Source organism: Aotus nancymaae, unplaced genomic scaffold (genome assembly GCF_030222135.1).
Source record: "Aotus nancymaae isolate 86718 unplaced genomic scaffold, 86718_ANA_hifiasm-v0.15.2.pri h1tg000008l, whole genome shotgun sequence".
In the NCBI taxonomy this organism is placed as follows: Eukaryota; Metazoa; Chordata; class Mammalia; order Primates; family Aotidae; genus Aotus; species Aotus nancymaae.
Genome location: NW_026988419.1, coordinates 54,188,668 through 54,215,274, shown reverse-complemented (window position 1 = coordinate 54,215,274; position 26,607 = coordinate 54,188,668). Strand labels below are relative to the sequence as shown.

General features: G+C 38.5%; 1 protein-coding gene and 1 long non-coding RNA gene across 13 annotated transcripts in view; one reads left to right on the top strand and one right to left on the bottom strand.

The window, feature by feature from the left end:
• The window catches only part of OSBPL6 (oxysterol binding protein like 6), a 140,236-nt gene extending 133,303 nt beyond the window's left edge, over positions 1-6,933 (top strand). For all 12 annotated transcript variants that reach the window (XM_064373304.1, XM_064373303.1, XM_064373308.1 and 9 more), the window contains 4 exons: positions 1,512-1,656; positions 3,436-3,562; positions 5,614-5,736; positions 6,751-6,933. In XM_064373304.1, the coding sequence (XP_064229374.1) occupies positions 1,512-1,656; positions 3,436-3,562; positions 5,614-5,736; positions 6,751-6,859 (504 nt within the window). In that variant the 3' untranslated portion in view covers positions 6,860-6,933. The remainder of the gene's footprint in view (positions 1-1,511; positions 1,657-3,435; positions 3,563-5,613; positions 5,737-6,750) is intronic.
• Positions 5,625-25,481, bottom strand: LOC135273660 (uncharacterized). The gene is made up of 3 exons (XR_010341452.1): positions 25,440-25,481; positions 19,694-19,780; positions 5,625-7,380 (listed from the first exon to the last, which is right to left on the bottom strand). It is a non-coding gene; the product is annotated as an uncharacterized LOC135273660 (long non-coding RNA).
• Positions 25,482-26,607: the final 1,126 nt, after the last annotated feature.

Here is a 26,607-nt window from a genome sequence, read left to right as displayed (position 1 = left end):
TGTAGCCATGTAGATGATCACCACCAGTCACTACACACTTATCCAACCCTGCCACTGTTGTAACTCAAATAAGTTCAACAAGAAATATTAGCCTCATTTACAAGAAAAGATGTTGGGATAGAAATATCCAAAGAGCACCATTTTCCCTCAGTCTCTCTGGTCTGAAGTGTAACATACAGTGTCACCACCATGTTTGTTTGGATGTGCCACAGAATTTAACATGGTACAGAAACCCCACCCAACCACCTTATCTGTTCAACTCATGATCCCATTCTAATACGGTAAACAGGTAACATATATTGAAGTCTTAAGACTCTAGTATTTTCTTTTCTCAGTTAAATCCTTTTAAGCCATATTGGAAGGTTGTGTTTATTTTAATTGAATATTGTTATTTTAGCCTGATATGTTTTTTTACTACATTTTTTTCTTAGAGATTCATAAGGTACCTAGAACTGAAAAGCCAGGATCACTATGTGCCCTGACTGGGTGATGACATAAATATGTACATTTGGCTTTGTAGGTATGAGAAACTGCAGTGCAGCCCTGTCTCTAACACTTGCAGAGCCTGTATAATTAATAAAAATAAATAAATCAAGCCTGTAAGCTATCAAATAGAATATGCTCTATTTCTTTTCCTTGACAAATATACTTTTTATAATAAAACCTGTGAGGCCAGGTTGGACCCTTCAGAACTCTGTGCTGTCACCCTGGCAATGTAGGACAGCCAGTCCTGGCCCTTGGCCATCCCTGCTTTCTTCTCACCTCTGGCTCTGTTGTCACTGCAAGGGGCCTACACATATGTAGGCAGTACATATGTACAGCCCACACATCTAAGCTCTGTTCACACCCCTACAAACAGCCACCCTTGGCCATCCCTCAGACCTAAAGGTGCACATGCTGGTGGGTAGTCTGCCCTCAGGTGCATGATCCAAGGAAAAGGCCTATGCCAGCTGTGGAATAAGCTTGGAGCCACTTGGACAAGGAATTCTAGTGTCCTGTGTACTTGAGGCCTGATCTGGAAGGGGGATCATGGGGTCTAGGTGGGCAAACTTCCATAGATTTCTCATCCCTTGAGAAGGAGCATAACTGGAAGAGCCACATGAGGGTCCTCCTGATAAAATTTAGCCATTTATAGATACTATGAAAATTATTTCACAAACAATTTCTGCAGCATGGCAAATTGAAATCTATTAAAATCCCTCAGGGGGAAAGTTAAAACAAGAGGAAAAAAAATTGCTAGCCTATAAATTAATATTAGGTTCTTGGATAGAAACTGAGCCTTCTCTGTGATATGCTACCATGTTATGCATGGCATAGAGACCATCCCTTTCTTGAAAGTTAGGCTAACTTTTAGAAAGCCAGCCCTCCATATAAAACATTTTGAGATTTCTATATTTCTGAAAATAGTTCAAATAAGGGACTTCAAGGTTAAAAATTTTTCTATATGGAAAATATAGGGAATGGTATTATTAAAGCAATCAAATGTCATGATTGGGGTTTGGTTTTTCCAGGTGAATTATTGGAATTCTAACATGAATGAAGTCCAGGGAGTGGTGATAGATCAGGAGGGGAAGGTGGTGCACCGGCTGTTTGGAAAGTGGCATGAAGGACTCTTCTGCGGTGTGGCCCCCTCTGCAAAGTGCATTTGGAGACCAGGTGAGAGTGGCCTGAGTATTCTGCCAACAGGAGGGCGCCATGGACAACAGAAGGGAAGGGAATATCAGGTCATCCCAGGCAATTCATATTGTTTCCTTTAAGAGTGAGATTTAAAACATAGATGCTTAAGGCAGTTAGAGTTGCATTTATACTTAACATATCAGTTATACATAAGTCCCAATATTTGAATTTCATAATAAAAAATGTAGGCCAAATCCCTGACATGCAGCCAGAGATTGGGCTTGATGAAAAATTGCTCAAAGTGTAATGCCTACATTTGAAAAGCTAGGTATATTTATTAAAGACTTTAGATAATTGAAGTATACAAACTTAAATCCTTACTCATGTTACTTATTCTCTGCTCTAATAAAACAGACTATAAACATTTATGATCCACAAATTCAGTAACTCACCAGAATAAGTGATCTTTTCACTTAAGCCTCAAAAGGCGGCAATATGTTGACATTTAATAAAAGACATCAAAAGAGTTCTGATAACACATTAGCATATAATTGAATATCAAGTATAAATGGAACAAGTATCCACATGACATTTATTGTCACTGGAATTTTGTCATTTAATCTCTAACTAAAATTAGTTGTTAGTTTCCGAGTATTTAAATTTCCTGCTACTAGAGTGGCCAGTTTATTTATTCAGCAATTATTTATTGAGTGTTGGCTAAGCATCAGGCTTTGTTCCAGGAGCTTGGGATATATCAATGAGCAAGACACACAAACATCCTGCCTTCAAGTTTAGTTTAAAAGTGGCAATAGGCCAGACACAGTTGGTCACACCTATAGTCCCAGCAATTTGGGATTTGGCAAATCACCTGAGGTCAGGAGTTCAAGACCAGCCTGACCAACGTGGAGAAACCCCGTCTCTACTAAAAATACAAAAAATTAGCTGGGTGTGGTGGCATATGCCTGTAATCCCAGCTGCTTGGGGGACTGAGGCAGGAGAATTGCTTGAACTTGGGAGGCAAATGTTGTGGTGAGCTGAGATGGCGCCATTTCACTCCAGCCTGGGCAACAAGAGCGAAACTCTATCTTTAAAAAAAAAAAAAAGGCCAGGCGCAGTTGACTCACACCTGTAATCCCAGCACTTTGGGAGGCCAAGGTGGGCAGATCACCTGAGGTCAGGAGTTCAAGACCAGCCTGACCAACATGGAGAAACCCTGTCTCTACTAAAAATACAAAAAATTAGCTGGGCATGGTGGTGCATGCCTGTTATCCCAGCTACTCGGGAAGCTGAGGCAGGAGAATCACTTGAACCCTGGAAGCAGAGGTTGTGGTGAGCCAAGATAGCGCTACTGCACTCCAGCCTGGGCAACAAGAGTGAAACTCCGACTCAAAAAAAAAAAAAAGGCAATAAATATTAATTTAGATCTGCATATTTTTCTTTTCTAAAAGGAAGCAAACAACAAGTGTTTCTGGTAAAAATCTTAATGTTCGTAGTTAATCACCATAGTATTTAGTTAACCAATTGAATATTCAAGAGAAATATTATGGAGTAGTTTAGCTAATGAAGACTACTTTGTGTGCAGTTTTGTTTCAAAGACAAGATTGTATTAAATATATGAATCTGTCAATTGTGATCATCAACATGAAGTTTCCTACCTGGCAAAATATCACCAAGTTAATTCACTTGAAAAAATTTATAATCTTGTGTTTATGACTACAAATTTGGTGTTAGTGTGGGTATTAAGCACTGGGGTAAGTCAGCTTCTTCCAACTTCATAAACCTTTTGCCTCTCACAGTGGTTCATTGGCCTCATTCCAGGTTCCATGCCAACCAACTATGAGCTTTACTATGGCTTCACGAGGTTTGCTATTGAGCTCAATGAGTTAGATCCAGTACTAAAAGATCTCCTTCCACCAACAGACGCCCGATTCCGGCCAGATCAAAGGTGAGGATGGCAGTCATATTTAATATCCAGACTCTGGCTGGGTACAGTGGCTCATGCCTGTAATCCCAGCACTTTAGGTGGCTGAAGAGGGAGGATCACTTGAGGTCAGGAGTTCAAGACCAGCTTGGGCAAAATAGTGAGACCATGTATCTTTAAAAAAACAAAATTAAAAATTAGCTGTGTGTGGTGGTACATGTCTGAAGTCCCAGCTACTAGGGAGGCTGAGACGGGAGGATCTCTTGAGCCCAGGATATTGAGGCCACAGTGAGCCATGATTGTACCGTTGTACATCAGCTGGGGCAACAGAGAAAGAGACTCTGTATCAAAAAGAAAAAAAAGCAGACTATTATGGCATGGGGCTTTAGAGGTTACTGCGACTTATTTTTACTACCATCATGTATTTTTATTCAATCCTTTCTTCATTCCCTTATTCATTCAGCAATATTTGAGTTTCTATGCTAAGTAAAGCAGTATTCATACAATGACCATAACAGATCAGCACATAGTTCCCCATGAAAGGTAACGGAGATGTTTTTTAACAGAAAGTTTCTCTCTCCTCCTAAAATGTACCAAAGTTCTGCAAATTCGTGAATTCTTTCTTAAATATAGAATCACTCTTCACCCAGTGTTTTTGATCTTTTTACTTCTATAACTCTGTAACATGGAGTATCTTTTAAACTGAAGACTAATAGGATAAGTTACAGGGGCACCCAGAAACGCTTTGAGTGCAGGTCTGCAATTTGCCCAATGTGGTTTCTATCTCACAGAGTATGAGATATACTCAAAATACAGTACCTTTAATACCTTCTAATTCTTAGTATTTTATTCTTTTTTTTTTTTTTTTTTTTTTGAGACTGAGTCTCACTGTCACCCAGGCTGGAGTGCAATGGCCCAATCTCGGCTTACTGCAACCTCCACCTCCTTGGTTCAAGCAGTTCTCTTGCCTCTGCCTCCCGAGTAGCTGGAATTACAGGCATGTGCCACCACACCTAGCTAATTTTTTTTGTATTTTTAGTAGAGACGGGGTTTCACCATGTTTGCCCAGGTGACCTTGAACTCCTGACCTCAGGTGATCCACCCGCCTTGGCCTCCCAGAGGGCTGGGATTACAGATGTGAGCCACGGCACCCAGCCAGTTTTTTATTCTTATATAGTTCTGAACTCATGATGTCCATTCCTGTGGAATTCATTTTATTTTTTCCAAAAATTCTATATGCCATACAAATTCCACTCAATATCAATTTTCTGTTTCCCATATATTTATGGCTTTATCTGCCATCTGCCAAAACGCTCTCAGTTTTGAATGTTCTACTCTTTCTCTTATATTCTCCCCTCTCTCTCTAGAACATGCTGTCTCACTATTTGACATTCACATTTATTAATAAACTTCCTGTACAATGGATACATTATATTCCTGTTCTTTGTTATCATTTTGAAATGTAAGCATTTGTGAATCACTATTCCATCTGCTTTTTTCTTCTCAATTCTATTTCAGTATTCCTTTTCTGAATTTCATTTACTAGTCATTTCCCATTCTGTGGCGTTTTATAATTTCCCCCATTACCTTTTCTTTTCACATCAGTTTTACCCTCTCCAGTAAAACAGGAAAGCTCCTTCCCTCTCAGTCTGTTCTCAGAATAGATGGAGAATAGCCAGTTATCATCCTCCATTCTATGGCCTTTTAGCAAAACCTTTCTGTTAATATAGAAAGGGAACATGGCTGTGACTTCATGCTCTTCTCACCCTGGACTCTGCAGTCATCCTGAAAATCTCAAGTTGTAAAACCCCAGACAGCACAGAAAAGTCTTCAATGTCAAACCACCCACCTTTCACTGATATTGCTGATTATAATAATTCAGTTCATGTACCTAGAAAGTATGTAAATTGATGGACAGAGGTAGCATGGCCTGGGGCAAAGGTGATGCGACATCGCCAGAGTGTTACTGTGTGGTATTTTATGTTCGTAGCAATTAGAAAGCAATTTTGTGCAAATGAGTTTTTTCCCCCAGAAAGGATGATAATATATTCAAATATCAATTGCTTTCTGCTTAGATTTTTGGAAGAAGGAAATTTAGAAGCTGCAGCATCAGAGAAGCAAAGAGTAGAGGAACTCCAGAGATCTCGGAGACGATATATGGAAGAAAATAATCTTGAACATATACCAAAATTTTTTAAGTAAGTCAGTTAACTCCCGTAGCAAGTTCATGTTTTGCAAATGGTTGCCACAGGCAATGAGAAGCTCCAGGTACATGAAAAGCAAATGGGTAAATGGATTTTGGCAACTTTGCTTTTGGCAGTGAAAATATTGAATCAGATTTTGCGCTTATGAGAAGTTAGTAACTATGGAAAGAATTTTTTTCTACAGCTCTTCTCTTTTCATGGGCAGCAGAAAAGAGTGAGGATACCACCCAGAAGGCTCTTTGTCCTTCAGCTGCACTCTTTAGAATGGTGGAAACTGGTTCCCACTCCTTTAGCCACAGACTGAACCAGACCCCACGGCCCACAAGATCATCCTGGCTTTATTAGGATTTTATTTTATTTCTATCACTCAAAGCTTGTGTGTGTTTAGATTTGGTCTCTCTGTGGTATGATAGTAGGTGATTATTACAGGATTATTTGCAGGATTATGTATACATCACACAGATTAATCTGAGGTTTCCGAATCCATCTGTTGCCCTCCAGAGCCAGGACAAAAAGCTCAGGGTAACCTTATCTCCTTTAGACTTGTCATCTCATGACTGCTCTGGGGTAGAAATGCAGCCTTGCCCTTCAGATGTCAAAAGTGTGCTCCTTGGACATGGGCCCTGCATGGGCTCCTAGAGCTACTAATATTGCATACTTTAGTGAAGGAGAAATTATTCTCGTGGGCCCGGGGTTTGAAGCTCATAGTTACATTATTTGTGTATGCTTAGTTGGGGCTACTTTCTACCCTTGCCAGTAGGTAATTTGTTCCTGTGCTCCAGTTCCTTTTCCCGCTGGCCCTGCCTACTTCCATTTCACACATTTAACAAGAAGAATGACTTCATTTCTGGTCAAAAATAGTCACATCATCAGTAGTTAGCAGATAAGATACTAACTGGCTCACAAAAACACTGCTTATATGTCCATGTCTAATCTATAGGAGAGGGTCCTATTATAGGGTTACCTTGATGCAATTTGTGACTAATGTTGGTGTTTATATTTTCACAGAAAAGTTATTGATGCCAATCAAAGAGAAGCCTGGGTTTCTAACGACACCTACTGGGAGCTTCGAAAGGACCCTGGGTTTAGCAAAGTAGACAGCCCTGTTCTTTGGTAGACTGGGAATGTAGAGCTAGCCAACATATCACATTCTGAATGAATAAATAACTATGCACAATTATGTTTCTTATAGCTACGTGTGGTTTCTGGGTCAACTGAAAACCTACCATTTGCTTTTCTATTCATCTTTGTAATGGACTTTCAGAAGTGCATTAGACAAGGCCCCTAGCCACTTTCGGATCCTTTCTGTTTTGCTGCAACCATATTCCTTAAAAAAAAAAAAAAATCCATACCCTCCTTGGAAAGCAGAATATAAAATCCAAAGTCTGAAGAGTTTGTACAGAAAAACAAATGGTAACTGGTGCTTAAAGCTGATCGAGAGAGTTAACAACAACATAGAAACCATGCGGTGTTCCGCTGTCTGGAAGCACCATCCCCTGTCGCAGGACTCCTGGGCCACAGCAGTCGGTCAGTGCAGACTTCAAGTGTGTCTGTTTGATGTGGTGTGATTGTGCTGGCCTTGTCGAAAAGATGTGATGCTTCTCAGAACCTGTTCCATCGGTATGCCATTGTTCATGCCTTAAGAAATGCAAAGATGTACAATAAATCATTTTTTTAATGTGTGCCCATAGGTTTATGTGAAGAACAGATTTTTTGAATCATGGCATGATTCACTTTCTCAATCAGAACAATTATGAGACTAACTTAAATGGATTTTTTAAACGTGAACAACACATGCTTTACTTTGATAAGTCAGTTACTCTATCCTATGTCTGAAGGGAAAGAAGGAAAAGGTGTGCTAAGTAATCTCTGTATTCACGTTGCTCGTTAATTTCCTGTCCTGCGTCCAGATAATAAACCATCCCTCTTCCACCTAACCTCACAGTGTGCCCTATTATTTGGAAAAATCTGTCTTTGATTTGGACATTTGTCATCATTGTTAAAACCTTAAAAGGAAATAGCAAAAAGCATATGGAATTCCTGTGTGGGCTTAGTAGTACTATAAATGTAACTGTTATTGAGTGAAGCACCATGTAATCCACATCTCAATCCCATGGCCACCCCACTGGCACTCGTTGAGTTCCACTGAGAACAGAAGCAAGAATGCTAATAGCTTATTTGCATTGTTTAAATGAATTTATGCAAAATCATATTTCAAATTTTCATCAAGTGATTCTGTATGGTACATGACTACATATTATTTACCTTGCTATTGGCAGAGATATGAAACTTAAGCTAAGGAATTTATCCATCCCAAAGCAAGGAAGCAGAAGTGTGTTTTGCATACTTCAGGATTTGTGTTTCCTCCACTAATATACAGAGGCTTTTGCAGGAAACTTGCATCAGTATTCCTAAGTTTTTGCACGTAGATGACTATATAAATGCCTGTATGTTTTTTTAAAAAAAATCTCCTCAGAGATTTTCCTAGGGAATTACAAAATTACATATATTTTATTCTTAGTTAGATGTTTATTCTTAGATCTTACCATCAGAACTTAAGTGTTATTTAAAACTCTGATACAGTTATGGACACTTTACATTTTATTACGAAGTGTTGATTTTAGTGTCATTTCACCTCAGCAAAGCATTCCTAATAATGGCTAATACACCATCAAATGAAAAACTGCTGATGAGGGCGTAAGGGAAAACTCTGAAGTTTCCACTAGATGGAGCAATCTTTTAGTTATCTAAAACTACTCCCTTGCATCTGAGTTTTTATATGTTATGTGTACAGTTTGCATTAGCTTAGAATGGAATTTCATTCTCAGGTAAATTCTCAAATCCATCACCAGTTCTAAGCATTCTGCATCAATAATACCCTCTCTATTCCTTTCATTCCCATTTTAAATCCATAGGTCAGGTAAATTCTCAAATCCATCACCAGTTCTAAGCATTCTGCATCAATAATACCCTCTCTATTCCTTTCATTCCCATTTTAAATCCATAGGTGGCTTGCCCTGCAGTAGTAAAATCTTTTCCTTGGTATTGATTATTTTTCTGCTCACTCATCTTGACGTTCTTTTATCTGCATCTGGAGATACATGCCTTTAATTTTAATTAGAATCCTATTAACTTCCGCATGGAAGTCTGTTCTCTTATGGTTGGTAAAGCTTTAAATACTATTTAAAGTGGTTCTGGTCTGTACTTACTAGCACTTCCCTGAACAGTCTCAAAATAGCCTAAACACAAGAAAAGCATCTTGCAAAGTAAAGGTTTTACAAGCAGAGATGTGGGAAAGGGAGACATCAGCTGACCATCAGATGTGGAATCAGTCAGGCAGCTGGAAGAGGACCCAGGACCCATCAGGGAAGCAACGACTGTACCTAGCAATTTGGATTATAATTACAAAAAGAAAAAATAGTAGAAAGGATCTTTACCAGGCAGTGAGGTCATGGTACAAATCAGGTGAGTGAATGTTGGTCAGAGCTAGCCTGACACTCTGATGAGGACTTCAAGATGAGAATGAGAAAAATGTCAAATTAATTAAAATCACCACATTTGATAATATCCAGATTTAGAATCTCTTTTGGGATTCAGATATTCTGATTATTCCAATTCAAGTGTTCAGTTAAGCTTTAGATACTATTCCTATAATATCCCAATTCACTAATATCATATTTCCTGTGGAATACTTATTGGTGTGATGGCATCATCCCCTTTTCTTTTTTACACTTTTTATTGACGTGGTGGTTATAAAACTATGAGACCCTATCAGAATTTTTATCTATGTAGTAGTTGGGCTTTCAAGACTAAATAGCAAAAGGGTAGAATATTAGATCATTCTCTTAATAAAACCTGATTTATTCCTTAGGATGTTATACAGACCTTTTTATTTCCAGCCTACTTTCTTGTTTTTTCCTAAAAGGATCTAGGATAGAGGAGGACGTAGTATGCCTGTATACTTCTCCCATGGTTTATTCATAAGCTGCTTCATTTCACTGGAGATGGTCATTAAGGAGAGTAGTAATAAGTGACGATGATTCTGAGGACTTGGCTAGACTGAGCAGACCAATGGCACACACCAGCACTGGTAGAGTCCAACCAGAAGCTCATCGATTCCACGTGCTGCCACCCACAGTGCAGACTTACTTTCCAGTTTTGCTGTTACTTTATTGTTTTTCTTAAATGAAGTCATTCTTTCTCATGGATTATTTTTAAAATACCTACCCCATAATTTTGAGATAGTTGTAAAGATAACTTTTAATGGTACATATCATTTAAGATAACTTTTAATGGTACATATCAACTATATGTGAAGAAAAAATGCAATTATCTGGGCAAGAAAAACCAAGGGATTTTCAATATTGTCAATTTTCTAAATCTTTTCCTCTAGATTATTCTGACCTTAGGCCTTTCAGCAACCCCACTAATCAATTATTAGATCCTGTCCCAAGGAGTAGTGGTGTGGGGGCTGGATTTAGGGAGGAAAACCTGATTAAATTGTTTTGCTTAGTACTGGTTCTAGCTGTAGCTGGAGAAGAGTTTATAATCATAAAGTACCTTTTTGTTATTATCTTCTGGATTTTAATTATCCATCTTGTCTGATCTTGTTCTGTGTCATCCTAGATAATGAGGTGTTTGTGGGAGCAGAGCTCTGCACACATTGGGGGATGTAATAAATGTTTGCACTTGGCCCCGTATATTATGAATGTGGCACAGTAAATAAAGTTTATGTACAAAATATTCATTTATTTCTATGGGAGCTATTATGTTTAGGATATATAAAATGTATCTAATTAAACAATTATGAATCTATTTTGTGCTCTAGAAATGTTCTTTTGGGGAAAGATGGAAAGTAATATATAAATGGAACTAAGATTAAAGTGGAGATTTTTTTCCCCAAAAGCTTCCCAGTTATTTAGAAATACTGCTATCCAAACTAAGATTCGATCCTCTAAGTCCTAATCAGATTTCTTTTATAAAATTATACGTTTAAACTGTACATTGCATTAATCATTCTGTTAAACTAAACCTTTGTTTAATACATAATTGTAAGAGCATAAATTTGTTATTGAACTGGAAGACCTTTTTTGCAGGCTTTGCTTTTAAAGAAGATGGCAAACTGTCCAAGAAAGATTTAGCTTTAATTCTTCCAAAATGAGATCTAAAGAAGAATGAGGTCTTTAAAAATTGCTGTGATAAACCAACATGTCCAAAATCTTAAGCAAATGAGATCTCATGTTTAAGGCAGCTTACAGATAACTCGAATGGAAAAGAACTTCCTGTCATGTGCATCTTTTTGTTTTCCAAAACAACACCTGATTTGGTTCATTTTCCCCAACCTTACTCCTAACATAGTGAAAGGCGTAGGTACACATGTATGTTCTTTTGCACTGTGTCATTGTAAAATTTACAGTATTTATGCACAGTTTCAGAGACATTCAATATTGGAAACCAGTTAGCCTCCTACTGAATACTATTAATTTTTCATGGAGTACATATTACTATACTACCACATAAATACATTTTATTAGTATATTATTGGTACCTCCAAATTGGTAGGGGAAAAAAACATAAGACAAAAATGTTCTTATTTTCTGCAAATTTTTTTTCTTCCTCCCAAATAGAAATGAAGGCAAGTGTAGAAAGAGGAATAAAGTTTTCATAAAGCAAAGTATCATCTTATTTGTGTTCTACCTGTTTCTTCTAAAACTTTTAATTCATAAGGTAAGCAATTGAACTTCTTAATACTGTTAACAAGAGAATATGCTAAAACTATTACTTCTTTTATCTTAGACACCCTTAATTATTCTCATCTGTTTAGTTTTTAAATAAAATGGTTATTAAGGCACTTCCCCTTAATTATTCTCATCTGTTTAGTTTTTAAATAAAATGGTTATTAAGGCACTTCCCCTTAATTATTCTCATCTGTTTAGTTTTTTAATAAAATGGTTGCTAGATTTTTTGTCATTTAAAGTTCTTTTTTTGTTAATTTTATGGATATTGCTGTACATTTTTTTTTGGGAGACAGTCTTGGTCTGTCACCCAGGATGCAGTGCAATGGCCCAGTCTCGGCCCACTGCAGCCTCTTCCTCCCAGATTCAAGAGATTGTCGTGCCTCAGCCTCTTGAGTAGCTGGGATTACAGGCGTGTGCCACCACATCCAGCTAATTTTTGTGTTTTAGGTAGAGATGGGGGTTTCACCATGTTGGCCAGGCTGGTCTCGAACTCCTGACCTCGTGTTCCACCTGCCTCGACCTTCCAAAGTGCTGAGATTACAGGTATGAGCCACCACGTCCAGCTTCAAGTTCTTTTTAAAGCTTGATTAAGATATAACTGACGTATAATACACTTTATATATTTGACCTGTACTTGATACATTCTGACATATGTATACACCCTTGACAAAATAGTGAACATATCTATCACCCCCAGAAGTTTCCCCTGCCCTTTTGTAATTCTTCTCCATCCTCCATCCTGAGGTAACCATTGATCTGCTTTTGTTACTTTTAAAAGTCAGCATATTTTCTTATATTTATTGCATATGGGATTTTTCTAGAAGGCCATGTGCATATGCACCCTCCCATTCCATTACCCCTGTATCCACCATCAAGTAGTAACATGTTGTAAGAGAAAGAATCCCATTAAGTCCTAGTTCTGGCAGCCTAGTAAAAATTTTAGATTTTCCCCAAAAAATGAAAAAAAATTATTAAAAAGTTTAGATTTGAAATGCTTAGAAAACAATAATCTCTTTTTCGTATCAAAATGGCCAAGTAACTTATAGATTAATTTCCATGCTTTGGGGGTCCAAAATAATGCTAACACATTTGGTGGTGTAACACCACTTGGTGGTGACACTGAGGAAACCTGGGAAGTGTTTTTCTCTGGTGTGTAATGAAAGACTCTGACAAAGTCGTGGGGATCCAGAATGACTGCTCTTGAAATGTTATTTTGATGATAATGATCAGGGAAATAGCCTATCCTGATTGATTTATCATCCCCCGACCTGAAACCCACTTTTGTATCACAAACATTTGAAACTCCCAGTGCTCAAGAATACTGCTTTTCCATTTCTCCTAATGTTCTCACTTCCCATCTGGAAACAAAGTTACTAACCCTAGTTTTGAAAAAGCAAAGGAAATGGAAGTGTCCAATGAACCTACTGGCAGCTGTGCAAGTTGAAAGAATATTCCTTATATCCTGAGCCTAAAGGCCTTATTCCTTATATGCAGAGCCTAAAAGTTTGCTCAAAAGTAGAAAACTTTCCAGACAAGATTACATACAGAATGATTAACATGAAATGCTAATGAAGAAACAAGGCAAGAATGAATACAGGAGAAATGGAATCTGGCAGGGTGAAAAGTAGGTTCTCTAACTGGGACAGGGATCTTGCTTCTTGGGGGCATATGGATGTATCCCAGGTGTGTGAAATCATCTTGGATGTTTGTTTACAGGCTGATTCCTGAGTTTCCCTCCAGAGATTCTGAGTCCACAGATCTAGGGTGTGGACCAAGAATCCTCATTGTAACAAGCACCCTCTGCCCCCAGAGCATTTTAAGGTAGATAGTGAACTAAGATGAGAGTGTGTCAGCTAAATACTCCTTCCTTTATCCCTGTGCCTCAGCCTTTTTTGTTTTTTGTTTTTTCATATGACACTTGGTAGGAAAGTCTAGTTCAAGAACGGGAAACTGATCTGGGCATGGTGGTGCGCACCTGTAGTCCCAGCTACTCAGGAGGCTGAGGTGGGAGGATGGCTTGAGTCTGAAGTCCATGCCACAGTGAGCTATGATTGCAACACTGCCCTCAGCCTGGACGACAGAGCAAGTTCCTGTCTCAAAAAAAAAGTAAAAAATATATTTTAAAAAGAACCCAAAACTAATTAGAGCTCAGTGACCTGTGACTCGCTTTGCCACTTTGTCACTTTCTTGACTTCTGTCCCAATGCCAGCACTGTAATATGGAGATAAAAAGTGGAGAGGACAGAACTCTGAAACCTAAAAGACAAGATTTGTCCTAAGCCGGAGAATGTAAAAATACATTCCTGGAGGCATTCTAACCACCCAGATAACCAGAAGTTTACTCTTCAAAGGCAAGAATCAGCACCCCATCCCCGCTCCCAACCACCAACCTTCCATTTCCTCTTAGGCTTTGTCTATGTCTATAAGGGGAGTTTTTCAATTGACTGATGAGGTTCTGGCTGGTAGGGAAGCCTGCAGGGAAATTCTGTGGCAAAGCACACTCCTGATCACCTACTTGACAATTTCTTAATAAGGTCTAGCAGAACATTCTTAATCCAGGTCAGTTCTTCCCTAACAATGATATATTTTTAAAATTTCTGCTTGAAAAAAGAACTCCACTGTGAAATTACTCTGCTTATAATAGAAGATATGAAGACAGTAGTCATGTACTGTTCGTTTGCATACGTTCGTTTTGAGATAGAAAAATTAAATTTTATTAGGAATAGAATTTCAAGCAACTTTCTACAGAAACACAGCTTGTGGTTAAATTTCCTAATGAAAGAGGAACTATTCACTGAAAAATTAATCTGTGCCACCTCTAAATAAGAATTGTGCCTCTTCAATGAATGTTGTATATGAGAATGTTACATTTGTAAGAGCACGGGAAACTCAACAAATTTTAAATAAATTATGTAAAGTTTTTTTTTGTGTGTGTACAGTGTGTCCTGATGACTTTTCTACATTACTAATTTTATAAAAATTGTGAAACTTGCTAAATATTTTTATCTGTTTGAAGCAAGAGACTTCAAATAGGATATAAAGATTGAGTACTTATATCTATATTTCCAGGTCTTCTTCATGTGTTTTCAAGTCAATTATGTTTTCAAATCAAATACTAAAACACAGATTCTTTTCCTGAATTTTGAACTGAATTCTCCTGAATATTAAAAGACTTAAGATCCTGCCTTCAAGTTTAATTAAAAAGTGGCAATAGGCCAGACACAGTGGCTCACTCCTGATCCCAGCACTTAGGGAGGCCGGGGCAGGCAGATCACCTGAGGTCAGGAGTTTTGAGTCCAGCCTGGCCAACACGGCGAAATGCTCTCTCTACTAAAAATGCAAAAATTAGCTGGGCATCGTGGCGCATGCCTGTAATCCCAGCTATTTGGAAGGCTGAGGCAGGAGAATCACTTGAACCCAGGAGGCAGAAGTTGCAGAGTCAAGATGGTGCCACTGCACTCCAGCCTGGGAAATAGAGCAAGACTTTAACTCAAATAATAATAATAATAAATACTTAGAGTTGGCTTCGGTTTTCCATGTTTCTAGATTATGGGAAAAAAGCTGTAGGTGATGAAGTCTGCAGGAAACTCAATCACTCAGATGAGAGTTTCTTCCATCTTGGTCTGTTAGGAAAGTTCTAGGGATTTGTTCACATTCATTCAATAGTTCTCCCTTTGGGAAGAGAGATTTCATGGGGGGTATTTTCTATCTGTCAGTGGTGAAAACATTTCCAAGAAAACAATGTGTTTAGTTTGTAGTCTGTACACATATTATAAGTAGATGATTTATCAGCCTTAATCTCCAAGTCTCCAGTTTCTTCAAAAGAAGTAGAGGAAGAAATATTTTCAGAATGTCAAAACAACTTACAGAGTACATGGACACAGGAGGGGAACATCTCACACCGGGGCCTGTTGTAGGGTGGAGGGCTAGGGGTGGGAGAGCAGGGGGGTGGGGAAATTGGGGAGGGATAGCATTAGGTGAAATACCTAATGTAGATGACGGTGGTATGGATGAAGCAAACCACCATGGCATGTGTATACCTATGTAACAAACCTGCACGTTCTGCCCATGTACCCCAGAATTTAAAGTATAATTTTAAAAGGTAAAAAAACATTGCCAACTGTTTGGTTAACTGGAATCCCAAAATCTGTTTTTCTAAAACAAATATTGGTAGTCAAACTATTTCATTCCTGCTGGAATGTGATAAACTCACATGCTTTGGGGCCTTTCAACAGCCTGGCCCCACTGTGGTGCATTTATAAATGTGAGGACCTTGTAATATCATGGCCTAGGGATAAGTTCCTAGGGCTCTATTGGGGAGAAACTTTGATGTGGCTGGCAAGAACACACAAGAAGTCAGTCTATTTTGTGTCCTTTTCTGTGTATGCACCAGAGGTTCTCAGCTTAGAGGGAAGGGGGAGATGGCAAGAGAAAAAGATTGAGAAAATGCAACACCTGACAAAGAAATGCCCCCACGCTCTTGGCCATATGTACTTAAGTAACTGGGAAGCAAATTGAAAATAGAGAGACATAAAAGATGAAACTTTTATTTGCATAATTTGTGATTATACAATCACAGTTACCGTAAGTCAGTTTTCCTGCCCAATTATAAAATCATGCCAGAGAATTAATCTCTTATAAAAGCACATATAGCCCCAGTTACAGTAAACTATTGCTGTTTGTAGGTAGTGGTTTCTTCGTTTAGTTTTAGCTTGCTAAGTACAGAATTGGAAAATACAATGGGATAAACACAACAGAATATGTGACAACAGTTCATTGACTCAGAGAGAAAGACATCAGATGACAAAGGCTGATCATCGAAGAATGTGGGTTGGCCTGACTCAGAATTGTGAGGCCTGTCTGGCAGCTGCTTGGCCAGGCAGCTGTGCAATATGGACAGCTGTCTGCTTGAAGGCTAGCCTGCTTTATAGCACAGGCTCTGCTAACAGGGCTGTTCTCTCTTTAAAACAATGGGTTTGATGGGTTGGGAGGGAGTGAAAACTATAAAAATAAATCTCTACTAGGAAGCTCTCAAGTCTCTTAAGGAGGTCATCCATATAACAACTACTCTAAGGTATAAATAATGAAAGCTCAGCATTTCCCAATTACTCCTGAAATTGTCCATCATTTTTAAAGTTTACCAAGAGTAGACCTCCCAAATATAACAGCTTAGTTAGTACTTTACCCTTCAAATTCAGATTTATAAAATTTTAGAAGAGAAATACAAGAATGAAAATGTTTCTTTCAAAGAAAATCAAACCACCTTACAGTCAATCCTTCTCTTCCTTAAGATTCTCCCCCAAAATACTTAATTTTCTACTTCATTCTCTCATAATTTTCTATATGTTAGCATAATACCTTTTGGTTACTATTTTTTAAGCTGTTCATCTTCCCTAATTGCTTTTTTTTTTTTTTCTTCTGAGACAGAGTCTCATTCTGTTGCCCATGCCGGAGTGCGGTGGCACGATCTCAGCTCACTGCTACCTCCATCTCCTGGTTTCAAGCAATTCTCCTGCCTCAGCCTCCTGAGTAGCTGGGAGTACAGGCATGTTCCACCATGCCCAGCTAATTTTTGTATTTTTTAGTAGAGAGTGGGTTTTGCCATGTTGGCCAGGTTAGTCTCCAATTCCTGATCTCAAGTTATCCACCTGCCTCGGCCTCCCAAAATGCTAATTGCACCCAGCTGCTAATTTCATTTTAAATCTTCCAATAAATAATTTCCTATTCTACCTTTTTTCCCATGGAAAATAAAATACCTTCATATTTATGTAATGAATATACTCCCTATGGAAATATCCAGTCATTTCATGAGATCTCTGCAGGTTAATTCTCTAAAGTATTCCAAAGGCATTCTTCCTTACATACAGAATAAAGGGAAGTGATGAAAAAAGTCTCTTCATTAATCTCTGCAATTCTGGGTGAATGATTTTGTTCAACTAACACTGGTTGGTTTTCCATGATCCTTTTAAATATTATCACTGTGTCCCTGACATAGGTTTCCACTAGTCTTCAGAGTTTGTACATTTACTTCTAAGTGATACCTGGATAGGCAGGCACCTAAATAGGTGCCTACATGACATTTATCCTTACTCAATTACACCAGGAGGGTTGTGGGGCTGAGAGCTCTCCCAGGATGGCTTTTGCAGTCAATAATGTTAAGGTTCATAGTATCAGTCCTGAGACGTCGAAGTCATTTTCTAAACTCCTCACTATTTTACCAAACATGGATAATAATATTTGAGCAGAACATTCTAAACTGTCTATTTTATTCAGTGAAAAAGATGTTTTTCCACAGACAATCTAGCTGAATTGGTAAGAGTAAGAAAATGCTAAACACTTGAAATCTAAGTGTTGAAAATACTAAGGCTAGAATTATGGTAGAACACTTTCAGTGATTCATTTAGATGCTTTATTTTTAATTTGTTAGCAACTGGGACAAATCTTGACCAATCTATGTGGACATTATTATTTGAACTTTAAATTTGACAAATTCTACAGGAGCCAAAATTTGAACCTAGGCCTGTCTATCTTCAAAGTGCCCTCTCACATAATTCTGCCTCCTCAATAGATTTGGGGAGCCATAAAGGAAAATTCTTCCATAGTTTTCCTAGCTGATGGGGAAAATTTGCAAAACTTCTAACTCATGAATGATATTAGTAATTTTAAAGATATCCTGGACTCCACTTTTATAAGTTACAGTTGTGCTCAAAACCCAGGTCTACAGTGTATTCATTTCCTATTGGTACTCCATGTAACAAATTTCCAGTAGCTGAAAACAGCAGACCAATGGAACAGAACAGAGGCCTCAGAAACAAACGCCACACAACTACAACCATCTGATCTTTGACAAACCAGACAAAAACAAGCAATGGGGAAAGGATTGCCTATTCAATAAATAGTGTTGGGAAAACTGGCTACCCATATGCAGAAAGCTGAGACTGGATCCCTTCCTTACACCTTATACAAAAATTAACTCTAGATGGATTAAAGATTTAAACACGAGGCCTAACACCATAAAAACTCTAGAAGAAAGCCTAGGCAATACCATTCCGGACATAGGCATGGGCAAAGACTTCATGACTAAAACACCAAAAGCAATGGTATAAATTACTACAGACTGGGTAATTTATAAAGAACAGAAATTTATTTCTCTACAGTTCTAGGGGCTGGGAAGTCCAAGGTCATGGGGACACCATCTGGCACGGGCTGTCTTGCTGTGCCATTCCCTGACTGTTGAGTTTACAGAGTGAATAATCCATAAGACCCAACTCTCATCCTATTAAAAACCTCTTATAGTGTAAATTCCACAAGTTTTTTATTGCTAATAGAGCCTCTATCTCTTTACTTGCTCTCCTATTATCTGAGCTTGCTATGTGGAAGGGGATGGATGCTAAGCCCACTCCCCAGGAAGATGGTGAGATGGGGAGAAACATATCCTGTGCACAACTCAGTGAATGGATTCTCCATACATGTAAGCTACTTCCCCAGTTAGGCACTTTTAAAATGTAACTACTATTTTGAGCCACCAGAGAGTTATTGAGTGCTCTAAGTGTTCATTTTACAAAATGAGTTTACTGGATGCAAACCAGTTAATGCAACTCTGACTACCCAATCACACTCTCAGAGGTCAGCTTTAATCTATAACTATGCAGCTGTCCTTAACTACTGATATGTTAATCAGCCGATTCAGCAAGATATAGGCCACTTTAAAGAATGGAACTTACAGATTTAATTCTGATTCATAATTTTCTTCACATCTGAGAATTAGAGCCCCTTCATTATTTCAATGTAAAAATGATAGGCAATGCCACCTAACAATACTCATTATTAAGTAGTCTTCATTTAGGGGGTGGCAAACTCAGATGATTACGGAATGCAATTAGTAAGCAAAATTGAGTGAAATGGCCCAGATTTAAGAGCAATGAAGATTGGGATGAGTGAGAAGAATGCAGCCTGAGTTGCTATATATCAATATTCCAGATCTGTAGTGAAATCAACCAATTTTCTAATGTTTGCATTTTAATTTTTTAAATGTTTGCCATTTAAATGGTGCATAAAAATTTCTAATTTCTAAAAGTGAAGGCCAAATGAAACACATCTGTATCAATCAGCATAGGCTGAACAAACAACTCTAAAATCCTAGTGGTTTAACACAACAAAAGTTTGTTTCCTACTTGCGCTGCATGTCCAACACAGGTCAGCAGGAGGACATACCTCATCATGGTCACTCAGGAATCAAGCAGAAGAAGGTTCTTCTTGACATGTGCTTCAACCCATGATGGAGATGTAGCAAATCAGGCCCTGAAGTGACATACATCAAATAGCTACACTCACTTTAAAGACACTCTATTTCATTTCATTGTCATTTGGAAATTCCAGAGGAAACCCAACCAAAAAGCAGAATGAGCTGGAGAAGATGGGTCTTCCAGCCTCAGGAGAACTGGTTGGGCATAGAACTTGTCCAAGATGGTTCATGATTTGGGTCCAGGTAATGTCTTGAATGTAACAGAATTGAGATACTAAGAAAAAACAACAATCGGTGTCAACATCTCCCTTCCTCAGCACTGCTCCTACCCCAGGAAACAGAAGCCAACATTTCTAAAGATCTGGGCTGTCATTATTCAGTAGTGGATTTCTCTTCTATAACACTACCAACAGTAATGAGCTTAAAAAAAAGTTGTTATAATAGAAAATGTCGAACATATACAAAAATAGAAGGAATGCTATAATAAACTCTAATGTTCTCATTACCCAATTTTGACAATTATCTATCTCACAACCAATCTATTATTATCTTCTACTCATCTCAGATACATTTAAAGCAAATGTCAAATATATTATTTCAACTTTTAAGTTTTTTAGTGTATATCTTTAGAAAACAATCACAATACCGTTACCAAGACTGAACAAAATTAAAATGACCTCTTAATATATCATCTAATATCAGTCAGTGTTTATATTCCCCTAATTCTTTTATGACTTTTTTTTTGAGATGGAGTCTCACTCTATTGCCCAGGCTGGAGTGCAGTGGCTCAATCTTGGCCCACTGCAACCTCGGCCTCCCGGGTTCAAGCGCTTATCCTGCCTCAGCCTCCCGAGTTGCTGGAATTACAGACATGTGCCACCATGCCTGGCTAATTTTTGTATTTTTAGTAGAGATAGGGTTTCACCGTGTTGGTCAGGCTGGGTGCTCTCAAACTCCTGACCCCAGGTGATCCACCCACCTCGGTCTCCCAAAATGCTAGGATTACAGGCGTGAGCCACTGCACCCAACCTCCTATATATTTGTTTGTCTGAATCATGCCTTACATAACCATACAGTGCAAGTGGTTGCCATAAATCTTTTTACATCTTTTAGTTTATCTAAAGTTTCTGTCACTAACTTTTGTTTTCCCTTGCAAATGTTTGTTAAATAAATCAGGTCATTTGTCCAATTATGTTTCTCAGAATGAATTTTGTTGACTGCATTCCTACGCTGCCAAGTTCTTTTGTCCCCTGTATTTCCTTTAAATGGTTATAGAAGCTTGGCCACATTCAGGTGCAGTTTATTTGGCACGACTACTTCCTAGGTGGAGCTCGATAATTTCATTAGGAAATACTCCATCTCTGATTGCCTCTCTTCATGTGATCTAAGTAACCATTGATGATCATTGCCTAGATCTATGCATTCATTAGGACAAAATAGTGATATTTACTTTGCCATTGATTTTTTTCATTCACTAGTAGAAATACTTCCTAAAATACCAATTGCCCCTCATTAACCATTTCATCCTCTGATAAATAGCAGTAATAATTTAAAAGCAGTATTTTAACCCATTGCATTTAACCATTTTTACTGATGGTTAAATTGTCTCCTCTCTGGCCTGTGGGAGTCTCATTAATCAGCTCCTGAGCCTCTTGACACTGTGTTGTGGTAGTTCACACCTGTAATCCCAGCACTTTGGGAGACCAAGGAGACCATATTGCTTGAGCCCAGGATTTGAGACCATCCTAGGCAACGGGGCAAAACCTTGTCTCTACAAAAAATACAAAAATAAGCTGGGTGTGGTGTCTGTAGTCTCAGCTACTTGGAAAGGTGAGGCAAGAGGATCTCTTGAACCTGGGAGGCTGAGGCTGCAAGGAGCCAAGATCATGCCACTGTGCTCCAGCCTGGGGGACAGAGTGAGACCCCCATCTCTAAATTAATTAATTAAATAAATAAATACGTAAAATTGCCAGCATGAGCTTATTAGAGCTCTATGTTTTACTTTTAGTTTAGAGATGTGGTCTCACTCACATACTTAGTAGTATATGAATGAATAGGTATATACAATGAACAAGATTCTAACTTAATTCATGATTAAATCTGAAAAACAAAAAACAAAAAAACAGTACCTCACTCTCTTTCACAGACCCTTGCAGGAGTCAATATAACTAAATACCTCCTAAAATTTCAAGGAGAGCAGCCAGGGCACTTGATGATAAGAAAAGTATGCTCAGACTGAGGGACTCAGGAGAGCCATATCCTTCCAGTTCTGTGGGAGAAGCAATTGATGCTGCTGCTCAGCTACTTGATGTGTCTGTTGTGCTGTGGTCTGTGCCTTGGCAGGCAAGGTACATGAAGCAGGGTCAATGGACATTGTGGAAAGTTATAGAGTACACAGAGGCTTAACGTCTTACAGAAGAGTTTATAATGGTCCGTTCACTCTTGCTACAGTAATTCTAGTATTTATTGCATGGTGAAAGTCTAACAACTGTTCATTTATTTTCTTGGTTGATAATTTTTTTTTTTTGAGACAGAGTTTTGCTCTTGTTGCCCAGGCTGGAGTGCAGTGGTATGATTTCAGCTCACTGCAACCTCTACTTCCCCAGGTTCATGCAATTCTCCTGCCTCAGCCTCTCAAATAGCTGGGATTACAGGCACACTCCACCATGCCCAGCTAATTTTTGTATTTTTAGTAGAGACAGGGTTTCCCCATGTTGGTCAGGCTGTTCTCAAACTCCTGACTTCAGGTGATCCACCCGCCTCGGCCTCCCACAGTGCTGGGATTACAGGTGTGAGCCACCATGCATGGCCCAATAATAATTTTTTATTTGTTGTAAGAAGCCAGCTTTTAAAAAACAACACATGTAATACAAGATAGAGTACTAAATATTTGTTTCTTAAGAAATTTGATAGCTACTCGAGAGGCTGAGGCAGGAGAATCACTTGCACCTGTGAGGCAGAGGTTGCAGTGAGCCATTGCACTCCAGTCTGGGCGACAAAAGCAAGATTCCACCTCAAAAAAATAAAATTGGATAAAGGATATGTAACTTGTACCAAATGTTCATCAGTGTTTACCATCCACTATTGGTCATTTCATCCCTCATGAAATCAGTGATGGGATGTAGAGGAAGAGCACCCAAATGAGAGCAGAGTTTACTGACTCAGAGCTGACTAAGCAATAGTCAGTCTCCATCACCTGCATTTGGCAGAGACTCAAAGGCAGGAAAGAGAATGGGCAAGTTCTATATTTTAAGCAATGTCAGATGTTTGGTTTGGAAGTTGTTAGCAGGAAGAGATGTAGTGGGCTGTCTCCTCTTTGGCTAGTGAGAGTCTCACTAATCAGCTCCTGAGCCTCTTGACACTGCAGTACGGTGGTTCACACCTGTAATCCCAGCACTTTGGGAGACCAAGTGACTTTCCCTTGTTGGTCTTGACTTGGAAGAGGAGTAAAAAACAGGGAAGTTGGCAGCCATTGAACCAGTCCTGACTGTTTGGGCTGATTGTTGTAGGAGTTGTAATATAGTTTCCTGGACTGGTTACTGTAGAGCAAGCTTGCCCAAACTGCGGCCTGTGGGCCACATGTGGCCCAGGATGGCTTTGAATGCAGCCCAACACAAATTCATAAACTTTGCTGAAAACATTATGAGATCTCTTTTGCATTTTTAATTTGTAGCTCATCAGCTATTATTAGTGTTAGTGCATTTTATGTATGGCCCAAGACAACTCTTCGTCTTCCAATGTGGCCCAGGGGAGCCAAAAGACTGGACACCCCTACTGTAGAGGTTGTGGGTAAGAGTTCTATTGTCATATATGATGTGGCCTTGTCTGTTTTTTATATTTAGTCTCTAACTTGAAAACCAGATTTAAATCTTGCGAATAAGCCATATCATGTATTTGAAAAGTTAGTTGTCATTTTAAGAACGTCATGCCTAAAGATGGTGATTTAACACGTACAGCAGCAGAAGAGTGCAGAAGAGTGCAGAAGAGGCTTTTTTTTTTTTTTAAATACAGATTCTCACTCTGTTGCCCAGGATGGAGTTCAGTAGCGAGATCTTGGCTTGCTGCAACCTCCACTTCTTGGGCTCAAGCATTTCTCATCCCTCATCCTCCTGAGAAGCCAGGACTGCAGGTGTGCACCACCATGCCTGGCTAATTTTTTACATTTTTAGTAGGGACAGGGTTTTACCATGTTGCTGAGGCTGGTCTCAAACTCCTGACCTCAGATGATCTGCCTGCCTCAGCCTCCCAAAGCAGAAGGCGCAGATTCATATAGCATTCTGTGAAGCATGAGTTTCATTCAGTTTACATGTCTCTACTTCTAAGTTACTTTTACTCATTTTTTAGTCCAAGTTTTGTGTGTGTACATTAACATGAAGCAATAGCTGTTAGTGTGTTGGCTCCAATAGCACAGGAACTTTGCAGATAGTTAAATAATGTCAATTTTATACCACTGACATAAGATGCTTCAAATAGAAAATCAACTGAAGTAATTCCAAAAGTGGTTCAATTTTCTTCATCCAATATATGAAATCGAAGTGAAACTTTTAGAAGTTAATTGTGTCGAAGGTAAAATATCTGACACTATTTTGTGAACATTACTATAAACTCAGTTCAAAAGTTTAACTTTGAGGTGCAGATGCAAATGTCAGTGGCTATAGTATTGTGGCAAAAACAATGTTCTTACTAAGAAACCTCCAAAGCAAAAATATGCTAATATAAAATAAGAAAAAAAAATACTAGATTTTTGCTATAGTACAAACATGATTCAAAATCGTGTTCAAACAGAGAAATCTTACCAATGAAAGTAGCTGTTGCATTTAACAAATATTTATATAATTTCCAGTATAAGTAATCAAATTACAAAATTTTTCTAGCAAAATTGATATTCAATTTTTAAAACCCATTGAATTGTAATAATCCCCACATGTCAAGGCGAAAAAAAAAAAAAAACACTGAAGTTTTCAGCATAGTTATATACCTTTTTTACTATCTATCATCAATTGAATTTAAAATATTTGACCCTTGGAAGTACTATTTTGTATATCATCCTAAGTATCTTACAAGGGTCGCAACTTTTGCGTAACAGGTCCCCTACATTTTGGTTTACTTTGCACAAAGTCAGTTAGAAATTGTTAATCTAAATATTCAATGAATAGCATGCTAAAATTTCAGCTTTTGAAGCTTTTAATGAATTGCAATTAGTGAAAACAAAACTTCCAAACAGGATAACACTACAGCTTATTCCTACACAGAAGAAAGGAACTGAATAAATTAAATTATGAGGGCTCAAACAATGTAGATTTAATCTTAAAATTTTCGAAATGAACTTTAGAATGTCAAGACTTGTAAGAAGAATCTTTTGATGTAGCTCATTTTTAACAGGATAAATTTATATTCTTCATTCGAGGGGAATAAAATCAAGACTGCCCAGTGGTTTTGCAGCATTTAAATTGACAAAACATTCAAAAGTATCTGGAGACAATTTATTTGATGCATTTTGTCTTGTCAAAATTATTTGTTGCTTCAGGCATTCTGAAAAATGGCCAAGGGACAATTCTTCTAAAGGCCTCCGCCTCCCGGACCGCCCGCCGCCCGCCGCTGCCCGCCGGGCCTCCCGCCGTCGCCAGGAGTCGCCCAGGCGGCCCACACCGCCGGTCCACCCTGCTTCCCTTCCTCCCCGGACGGCGCGATCCCGCCCTGCCGCCCCTCACCTACCTGGTCGCGGAGTTTGAGGACCGCCATGGCGGTCGCTTCCGCGCCCACTCCAGCCTCCGCAGCCGCCCGGCCCTCCGCTCCGCCCCAGTAGCCTCGGCCGTTGCCCTGGACCAGCGGGTCAGCGACCGGCTGCGCTGAGGAGACCGGGCAGGGGGCGGCGCCGCCTCCCGGGCCGCCCGCCGCTGCCGCCGCCGCATATGAAGTTTCCTGTCCACCTATGAAAGCTTTAGTTTTGTTCTTTTAAAATAACAGGTCAGCAGATTTGAAGAGAATAGAAGTAATATAGCATACTCATTTTGAATTGACAGTAGACTCAAGAGAAAAGCATAAGAAAAAAGAATAGTTCCACTTATTATCAATATACATTTTTCATGCTTCAACCAGACTGTTTGTATCTTACAATGCAGCTCTCAGTTAGGTCCGGAACAAACAGCCCTAAGTTGTCATTGTAATAGAGCATAGTAATTGATATTCATAAAGACAATTTTACATTATTAGCATACCAGATTTTATTAAAATACTCTGTTTACTAAGTCAGTGTGGTATGTAATATATTTAAAATTAATGAGTTTTTAAAATTTTAAGGGTATTGAAAATTCACTTAACTAGAACACTTAAATCCCTAATAATGGCAGGCAAATTATTTCTTAACTATATGGTAAATTATATGTTCTGAATTCCATAACAGCAATTAGACTATATATGAATGATGTTTCCATTAGCAATCTCCTAGGGATGAATTTGCATTATACAAAAAGTATATTCTCATTTGACCTTTTGATGCAATATATGTTTGATTTCTAATATTAAACTGTCTTGTATTTCTAGCTTAATAAATGGCCTATTTTGCCCTTGCATAAATAAAATTGCTTTCTGTTGCCATTTTGCATGAATGCTTTGTCTTGGTATGGAAATATTGCATAAAAACATTTTTCCTTTAAGAAAACAATAACTTCTGAGGGGTTTATGCAGCACTGCAAAATCATTTGAGGATTCCGCTCCATCTTTTTTGTGGAGTCATATTATTTGAAGAATACTTGTAGATACTTTCCTTTTTCATTCTGGAAATTTCAAAATTGTTTTTCACCAGTTTAATCGTAGTTAAGTTATTAATTTAGACTGTATCATAGGCAATATAACTACAACTTTTTAACCCAACTCTAGGATT